Source organism: Chanodichthys erythropterus, chromosome 18, assembly GCF_024489055.1.
Source record: "Chanodichthys erythropterus isolate Z2021 chromosome 18, ASM2448905v1, whole genome shotgun sequence".
NCBI lineage: Eukaryota > Metazoa > Chordata > Actinopteri > Cypriniformes > Xenocyprididae > Chanodichthys > Chanodichthys erythropterus.
Genome location: NC_090238.1, coordinates 7,176,705 through 7,186,361, shown reverse-complemented (window position 1 = coordinate 7,186,361; position 9,657 = coordinate 7,176,705). Strand labels below are relative to the sequence as shown.

General features: G+C 37.6%; 1 protein-coding gene across 3 annotated transcripts; it reads left to right on the top strand.

The window, feature by feature from the left end:
- Positions 1-840: 840 nt before the first annotated feature.
- On the top strand, positions 841-9,339 carry dusp23b (dual specificity phosphatase 23b). Of its 3 annotated transcripts, none has more exons than XM_067367637.1 (3): positions 841-1,062; positions 8,797-9,081; positions 9,151-9,339. In XM_067367637.1, the coding sequence occupies exons 2-3, from the start codon at positions 8,812-8,814 to the stop codon at positions 9,337-9,339; spliced, it is 459 nt and encodes a 152-aa protein (XP_067223738.1). In that variant the 5' UTR covers positions 841-1,062; positions 8,797-8,811. The 3 variants fall into 3 exon arrangements, with proteins under 3 accessions (XP_067223738.1, XP_067223737.1, XP_067223736.1); XM_067367636.1 differs by having other exon boundaries at positions 8,733-9,081; XM_067367635.1 differs by lacking the exon at positions 841-1,062 and adding an exon at positions 5,526-5,578 and having other exon boundaries at positions 8,733-9,081.
- The last annotated feature ends 318 nt before the right edge of the window (positions 9,340-9,657 follow it).

The following is a 9,657-nucleotide window of genomic DNA, read 5'->3' as shown; positions in this document are numbered from 1 at the left end:
GTATACACGTGACGCCACTAACGGCAGTTATGGCTGCGGTTACGCCCACTGAGTGGCAGAAAGACTGAGCGGCAGCATTGGTTTTCAGCGTGAATGTCGCGAAAAACACACAAAACACATCCAAAACGGGAAAGAGCTTTGCGATTGACTGTACAAATAGATTTGACACAAAATCTGAGGTATATTTTTACAGACTGCTGAAAGCTACAGAAAAAAAAGAAGCAAATGGATCAGTGCAATTCACAGAAACAGCTGGACTCCAGGCAGAGAAACATGGATTTGAGTTATCATTTTGTGTCAAAATGTTGGATTTTGTAGTAAACTCATACCCTATATATTGTATTGTTATATATTGTGTTGACAACTCATCAATTAAATATTTACCATCTTATATTCTGCATAATTGGGTGTTTTTAAATAAAAACTGACAAAAACTTTACAAGTTTTAGGGCTGGACGTTATGACGATATATATAACATTGATATAAGTGATCACTCCGATTTAGACCTACCTATATTGTAGTTACATAAGGTTTTCATTGGCAGATTTGATTTATGTATTTCCCCGGCGTTGAAATCAGGCACATATAAATGTCTGTAAACACGACTCCTGGCTGCATGTCAATATCCATGGATTAGTTTTCTTTGACATATTATAAGGAACACTTTCGAGCCCAAGGTTTAGAGTAATCGTTTGTTTTACTCGTGTTTTCGCAGTTTCCCCTATTAAATCCAGTCACGCAGAAGTTTTTTTTTGCCACTCAGTCCAGCTGAGGGAGCGTGTTCCGGCGGGAAAGTGACGTCGATGCATACCCTCTATAGTGATAAGTTAGTAACGTGTGCCACCCAATGGTCGAACTCGACAGTTGTTACAGTCCGATTGTACAGCATGTACCAAACTGCCGTGTTCAGTTCTAAAGATCCGAGATTTTATTTGCTAAAATAATATATAGATCAATGCATGTGTATTTAGAGAAAAGGAGAAGTGTGTAATTATCAGGGTGTCCAGAAGGGAACAGTTTATTGCTGACATGGACCACGAGTCAACACTGAACTAAACAAGGTAAAATGACCTCTGTTTGCAATCAAAAGTACTTGATTAACTTACCTTATGATGTAAAATACAATACAATGTGTAATGCAATATTTTTTGTGGTACAATATTATTTGAGTGTAAGGTTTGGCTGTAATATTGCGTTATAAATTACAATAATATTTATTAAGTTTAAGGTTCTATTATAAATTGCACTATATGTAAAGGTACACTATCTTGCTGTTAAAAAAACAAAACTGCATGCATTTTGCAGAAAAACATGTTTTGGTTGTTATATCATGAGCTAGCCTACATATTATGGCCATTTTTTGTTCAATAAAATACATTACCCTCCTGCTGAGTAATAAACACAGTTTCTGCGTCGCTTTTACAACATTTCAAATCCCTCAGTTCCGGTCATCTTCGAAAACACACTGTTGATTCTCGTTTTATTACGAGCTCTGTCGTGTTCTCTTTTAGCTAGCAGTCCCTCCTCTGTTCGGCATTTTTTTAAAAACGGGTTATTTCCCGAAGATTTCGCTGCTCCATTTCAAACTTGTGACAACTAATCTATCCAGTATCCATCTTATTTTTCAGGCATGAGCAGGTGCATCATTTGTAATTTTAATGTGTCATTCACTTCCAGTTATTTTTACACGCAGGTCGCACATGCGCATTTAATATTTTTGCAGTAATTAGTTTATCCACAAGGAGGCAACTGTGCCCTCGATTCACCGGTAGTCGAAGAGTGACATCAGTGCCTGCCATTCAAAACTTCTTCCCTGCGTGCCGCCACTGCCAGAGCCTTAGCATTAGCGCTTTTTTGGCTAAAGGTTGCAGGCCAGTGGCTTTTACACAACATGTTCTATCTGTTAAACAGTAATGCAGCACATTTGCTGTTGGTAATGCCGTAAATGAGTCCTACCTGTCACAACATTTTCTAGTCTGCCTTATCTTAAAAAAATACATTTTTACCAAGCTAAAATCTACATATAGTTCCCAACAAAAGTATTGTTTAGTGTAAAACATGCTGAAGATTAGCTAACAGGCTGTGGATTAATTAAATGATTAGCTATTTCCCCACAAAAGCTGTTTAATCAGAATAGTGAAGCCTCTCATCCATTGACATCCATTCAAAAAACGGCCTCTGGTCTCATTCCCTGCGTACCACCAGAGCCGTACTGCCGGAGCCTTAGCATTAGTGCTTTTTTGGCTAAAGGTTGCAGGCTTGCCTTCCAGTGGCTTTGATTATAGGGAGATAAGAGGGTCTGTATCTCTCACTATTGGAGAATGCGTAATGGCTAACTTAATCACGTGCGGCACCTCTCAGCCTTAATCGCCTACGTCACTGTGACGTCACCGCTCTAGCTGGAGGCAAAACATAAATAAGAACTAATAGCGGGCGCGCTAAAAGTTTGAGGTTTTGACTTTAAAATGTCGTCTTGTTGTGTTTTTGGCTGCCAGAATAGAAGGAACAGGACTTTTGGTTCAAAACTAAATTTTTACCAGATTCCGTCAGACATTCCTTCACAGAAATCAAAAAGATAACTGTGGTTGAATGCAATACGGCGTACAGACTGGACAGAGACGATCATAAATAATACAGTGCACACTTCATAACAGGTAAAATAATCGATGCATATGTAATGGTGTGTTGGTTTTATCTAGTACAAATCAGCAAGTTTCTGTTTTATAGGTGAAAAGTCGCCAACTTTCACCGCACTAGCTAGCTTAAATGTTAAACAAACATACAGCGATAAATGTGTGTGCCATCCTTTGAATGGTCTCTTAAAATAATCCACATTGCTAGCCATAATCATAGTTAGCCCAGCGTTAGGTTACATTAGACCAGTGTTTCTCAACTCCAGTCCTCGGGACCCACTGCTCTGTACATTTTGTATGTATCCCTTATTTAACACACCTGATTTAGATCATCAGCTCGTTAGGAGAGACTGCATGAACGGAACTGAGTGTGTCAGATAAGAGAAACATACAAAATGTGCAGAGCAGTGGGTCCCGAGGACTGGAGTTGAGAACCACTGCATTAGACAGTAAGCCTTGACAAAATTCCCCGAACCACCCGAAAGTAATTCATATGTTCTCTAGGAAATATCCAAAACTTAAGTTAATTTACAAAAATAGCTGTCACGGTCCCGCAGAGTCAGTGACTGTACATATTCGGACAGTTCTGAACCTTCTTCTGCATCCAAGTTTAATAAATCCCTCCTAAAACATGCTAGCTTACGCTTGTCAACATTGAGTCCAGCGTCTCTTTTTGCCTCCAGCTAAGCCCTGCCCACCAGGAAACATTGCAATGTTTACAAACTTTTAAGGGGTCTATTGTGTAATGGCAGTGACAAAACTCCTTCCTTGTGTACCGCCAGAGCCGGAGCCTTAGCATTAGTGCTTTTTTGGCTAAAGGTTGCAGGCTTGCCTTCCAGTTACTTTGGAAAAACTGCATTTACAGAACAGACCGGAAAGCCAAAAAACTGGAAGGCAAGCCTGCAACCTCTTTGCGCAAGCTACAGCGACAATGCAGGCCTACATAGACAAGACATGGGGCCCTATTTTAACAATCTAAACGCAAAGTGTAAAGCGCATGGCGCAGGTGCACTCAGGACATGTCCAAATCCACTTTTGCTATTTTAACGACGGAAAAACGGTCCATTAGCCTGACGTGGTCATACTCAATTCTAGTCAGAATATGAGTCTGATACTGCTCCATTGGGCTTTGATTATGGGGGCGTATTTCAACCGATCCAGGAAAGACCTCAATTGGATAGACCTACAACCAATCAGAGCTACAGAGTAAGTGACGTATGTTGAGCGACGCATAGTTGTCAACAGAACTCTTCTTAGCGACCATCGGGGCCAGCTGATAAATCAAACTTTTGCCGAATCCCGTAGGAAGGACGGCAAAGACATCTTTCCCATCGACAAATGCCTTGATCGCGGTCCTCTGTTCCTCTTTTAAAATTAATGTGCTGTCGATATCTTCTATAACGGACGTGATGGCGGAATCTACACATCTCAGTTCTTCAACAGCCATCATTGTTGTAAACTAATTGACCTTTTGCAAAGACTCGCCCCCCTTCGTTACTGTTGCTTTGTCCGACAAGCCGTGGCGCTGTCACGCCACACAGAGTGGAAAATACATCGCGGAGCAAAGAAGAAACTGACAACACATCGACAGACGAGACCGAGCAGGTTACTTATGATATTAAACAAAGTCCAAGCTTTCAAACTGTGTAGTTATTAAAAAAATTCAAACAATAAAAACCGTTTTGTGGCTCTTTAATGTGTTGTGACCATGATCGTGACAGATTGCTGTAGCGCCTCAGCTCAAGAGGCTCGTGAACCGATCATCTCTTCCTACTAGTCCATTTATAGCATCAAATAAACATGAATGAACATGAGAATGAATGTTGTTTCAAACGAGGAAAGACGTCAATATGCACAATTTTTCAAGTTTAACTCCACCGATGTTAATCTTCTAACTCCTGACTGCTTTGTTGGACAAAATGGCGGATGCGGCGTTCTGATTGGTTAGATCGCTTGTCAATCAAACTCCCCAAGCGCTCTTTGATGACGTGGGTGGTTACGTAACCGCAGATAGCCTGTCCATCATCGATTAAAGCCCGCCCTGGCAATTTGATTGGCTCGGCCTTCTGGGAGCCGAGCATAATTACTCCACAATGGATCGAGTCCAGACCGAACTTCCCGTCCAAAAAAATGTTGTGGGCGGGGTTCGGGCTGGCACCCAGGCTAACGGTCCGTGCGCCGGGGAGCATTTTTGAAATGGGTTGTCCCTATTCTCTTAATGAGTAATGGCCGTAACGATCAATAAACCAATCAGAGTGTCATCTCCCATTCCCTTTAAGATAGGGATGGGCATTTTTCCAAAATATTGTATTCGAATATTTGGGCTCGTAAAAAACGAATATTCGAATATTCGTTTATTTAAATGAGGCTAAACGAGGACGTTCTTGTTTTATATTTTGTAACCATTTCTGAACAAGCTTACGATTAGGCAATATACAACAAGCTTATTATATCTTAAGGTTTTCTTTTAGTTCAAAGCATTAAACAATAGGTGTAAACTGAAAATATTAAGAACAAAAGCATTTAATCTCAAGCAGCAAGAAAGGGAAAAATACTAATAAAGCAGACAGCGCCAGTTATTGTACAAAACGTACATAATACACTCGAGTCAGAATATGGTTATCGTGTTTATATTGTTTCACGTGTTCATGTTGAGAAAGACAATAATATCCACATGCTCGGTGAGAAAACGAGCCGTGCTGACAGACGTTGCAGAGACACAAAGATAATAATAGCCTACACAACTGTGTGCTAAGCTAAGTTTCTAACAGTAGCACTTTGTTTTCGGTTCGTAAATATATCTCCCTCGACGAAACTTAAAGAAGCATACGTCTCAAAATCGTTTTGCTATCAGTTATCATCTTGGCTAACTCGGGGATAACTTACAGCTGCGCTTACCCGTCGTGAATGCAGTGATGGACGGCTGTCTTTCCTCACTCGATGGGTATTTAGATTTCATGTGCTTTCTCATTATGGTGTTGATATTATGATAACTCGGTTTCATATAAATTTGATCAAAAGTAATTCCATTTTGTAAAATAATTTTAATCTAAGTATAATTCCAAACTTTGCGAGGCAGACGACAACATATGTGACGATCAAATAAAATAAACTTGTTAAACACGCTCCACAGCGCTACCCGGTGCATTTAGTTATAACTGCGAGTTTTAGTGCTTATAGGATTTATCATACTTCACTGCATTTACGGCCAGCAAAGCAACATAGTAAAATTTGAATAGTATTTTTATTTTTCGAATATTAATTACAGAACGAATTCGAATATTCTACTATTTGTGCACATCCCTACTTTAAGAGCGAGATGTGCTCGCGCCATGGCGGAAAAGCTAAACGCTTTTCAAGCGAAGAAACTGATCTGCTCGTGCGCGAAGTTAAAGCGGGCTTGCAAATGCAGGCTTTCAGAAACGTCCACTTTTCTGTCCCTAGACTTTACAGAAATATTACACTTGAAAAACACTTTAGGATTACAATTTTTTTATATTTTAATATGAAACAATATGATATTTGAACAATTAAACCTTCTTGAGCCTTCAATGTTGCAATATTTGTTTTTTAATTAATTATAAAAATTCCAAGAGGGAAAGTGCTTTATTTTGAGGTCAGAAACAGGTTTTTCTACCATTTCAAATACAATAATGTATACATAACTATCAATATATCATGTAAATGACATAAAAAAAAAAACAAATGCCAAATAAATATTATAAAATATATAATGAATGTAGTGGTCCCCTGGTGTTACCTTTAACAAAAATCTCTTATTTTGAAATAAATAATCACACTGATGACATCACTTGACTTCCTTCTTCCTATTTCCTGAAGATCAATGAAGAAAGCCCACTATCTCTTTTCAGTTATCAGAAATTTTAATTAGAAAATCATAATTTCATATGAAGCTTTTAGTTGAAGTCACTGGTGTGACCTACTTTATTGCTAGGTAATTAAAAAAAAAAAAAACTAGAATACAAATGGATTAAACTACTTGATTTAGTGAATATACCATTATTGACAACATGTGGATTGATACCTTGCAGCAGCCATTTTGTAAAATAAATTTTTCATTAAAAATGTCACTGGTGTTACTGTCACTGGTGTTATCTTTTTATGAAAATGTCACTGGTGTTACCGTCACTGATGTTACCCATTTATAGATAAACTTTATTTAAAGCTATTCATTTAGTTCTTTTGCATAAAATAGCACTAAGATTACATGATTATAACTTTTCTTTCTCATTGTTAATCCTCCTTTGGTTAGAAATGGCTAAATTAAGGATATATGGCTAAATTTATATGCAGCGCCTTTACGGACAGCATATTTTAAAGACAGTTTTAAAATGTTTTTTTTTTATGATCTTTTACTGACTGCTTTCACTGAGTGTCAATGATAGTCTTTTATTGTATACCAAATGTAAAAATTTAGTCCAGTCTACTTAATTATAGTTGAAAAATTAAGGATCTTTGGTCCTATGTATACGTCACTGGTGATTAATTGTGTCACTGGTGTTACTGTTTTTTGTCTGTCACATTAAATAAAATGTGTCATATGTTACATAATAATTTTACATCCAATGAATTCTGCTACACTCAAGAATTAAGATTTAAAGGATTGCATCATTACTTTTTTATAACTGTTTTTCAAATATTTTCATTGTTATAGCAAACAAATGGTTGCGCAATTGAATTATCATCATTCAATCACACTTTTAACTAACCTGATTAAAATAAATAACACATAATCTCCTTATTTTTTGCATTATCATTATTATTCTGTAACTCTGACTGCATGTGCTGAAAAAATGGAAAAATAATATTTCATAAAAACATCTGAAAATGCCAGAGAAGTAAGGTAACACCAGTGACAAAAAAAGGGGACATGCAGTCTTTAAATAAATGTACAAAAAAAATAAAAAATCGTTAAGCTGTCATTTATGTGTATTAATAAAGTCTAAGTTTAAATGTTAAAAAAAGAAATACATTTTAAGACATTTTGTCATATCAAAAGTGGACGTTTCTGTAGAATGACCCATATGTGTGTGTGTACTGGCACGATTGTTCAATTAATTAGCCAATTTCTTTCATCATTATAAGTATTAATAGGCTGAATTGAAAATAGGTAGCCTAATTCTAATACACGCAATGACTATTCATCATTACATTTTTATATTTACGTAGCCTACACAATAATATTCTTTTACACTGTAATCCTTTTGTTTTTAATATTTGGCATGTTTGTGTGATGCGCATCCCTGTGTGTAATAAGCAAAGTCAACGCACACTATGGCACAGTTTCTACCAACGCGCTCTAACAAAAAAATATTGCGCTATTGACTTTAGACTTTAGACCCGGTTTGAGTTGGTCTATGGTGCAGTCTATTTTCAGCTCCTTAAAAAAGCAATGCGCCGGCAATGTGCCTGAACACATGAATGGCGCCGGACGCTAACTAGCAAACACACTTGCGCTGCGCCTTGCGTCGCATTGCGCCGGGTTTATTATAGGGCCCATTGTTTGAAGAGGTTAGAAAGTACCCTCATTTGTGCAACTCTAGAATGAAAGAATACAGATATTTACATGGGTTGTAACTCGTGGCGAGAGATTGCTCAAAACTGCGCAATGCGTCGAAGCCTGTGTATGCTTATGATTCAAATGAAGTATACTTTGCAAGGCTGCGTGTTTGACTGTGTGCTTACGCATAGGGTTAAATCCAGAGATGCGCGTACAGTACTCTTCGGATGACTAAATTTTTGTCATGCGTACTCCTCGCATATGCATAAAAAGTGAAGAACTTTGGGCTTTATAGTTTTAATGAATATTTTTAAATTTAGGTTTTAATTTTATATTTTCTGTTTTTATTTTGAGTAATTTTATTGTATTTGTCATTTTATTAGTTTTTTCTATAGTTTTATTTAATTAGTACTTCAAGTTAAACTACACAAAAATCCAAAATCTTGCCTTGACAAGCAGCTTCATATTTTATTTATTTTTTTGTTTGATTAGTTTATTTATTTAGTTAATAATAACTCAAACAGTACTTTAGCAGAAAGATATGTAAATATGAGATGTTTTTTTCTTAATCTTGCAGATATGCAACCGTGGGCCTTGTTAACCTAGTGGTAACCAAAGTTTTAGTGTTTCTCACACAACAGAAAGAAAAAAAAAACATGGCTTCGGCACAACCTCCAAACTTCTCCTGGGTGGATCCTGGTAAGGTGGCAGGACTGGCAATGCCACGAATGACGGCTCACTATCAGTTCCTGCTGAACAACGGCGTCAAGCATCTGGTGACCCTGAGTGAGCGCAAACCTCCTTACCACGACACCTGTCCAGACCTCACCCTTCATCATATCAGGATTCACGACTTCTGCGCCCCAACATTTGATCAGATCAAGAGATTCTTGTCGATAGTGGAGGAGGCCAATGCGAGAGGACAGGTAAATCAGGCCAATTCTTTATGCACATCTGTATTTTGCAAATATTTATTAAGCATCTCTGTTTGGCAGGCTGTTGCGGTGCACTGTTTACATGGTTTTGGCCGTACGGGGACGATGCTCGCCTGCTACCTGGTGAAGAGCAGAAAAATCAGTGGAATCGATGCCATTAATGAGATAAGAACCATACGCCGAGGGTCTATTGAAACCAGAGAACAGGAACAAATTGTGGTGCAGTTTTATCAACAAAATAAGGTGTAAAATAAGAAAACGGTTTATTTTTTGATGCAGATGGTTGTGCATAATGTTATTTAAAGCAATAAAGAATTATTTATTTCCAGTGTACTTATTTTTGAAGATCTTGGCAGGCTGTACAGGTTGCTATCAACTTAATACATTGGAAAAAGCAGTGCAAATGTCATTAAAGTCACTATGATGACTATTCTATTTCCACTATTATTAATATATTCCTACAGGATATATCTATTACACAGTGCACTATTTGAAATGCAGTGGTGAATTCAGATCAACTATGCCACCTGTCTATTGTTTTAATACACCACATTGTCTGAATGATAG

What these genes read in the sequence shown, in the direction of transcription:
- dusp23b (XM_067367635.1), top strand. Translation starts at nt 5,550, where the DNA reads ATGGACGGCTGTCTTTCCTCACTCGATGG. An exon ending in TGTCTTTCCTCACTCGATGG is followed by an intron (nt 5,579 to 8,732) that starts GTATTTAGATTT and finishes TTAATCTTGCAG; the next exon opens with ATATGCAACCGTGGGCCTTG. An exon ending in AGGCCAATGCGAGAGGACAG is followed by an intron (nt 9,082 to 9,150) that starts GTAAATCAGGCC and finishes TCTGTTTGGCAG; the next exon opens with GCTGTTGCGGTGCACTGTTT.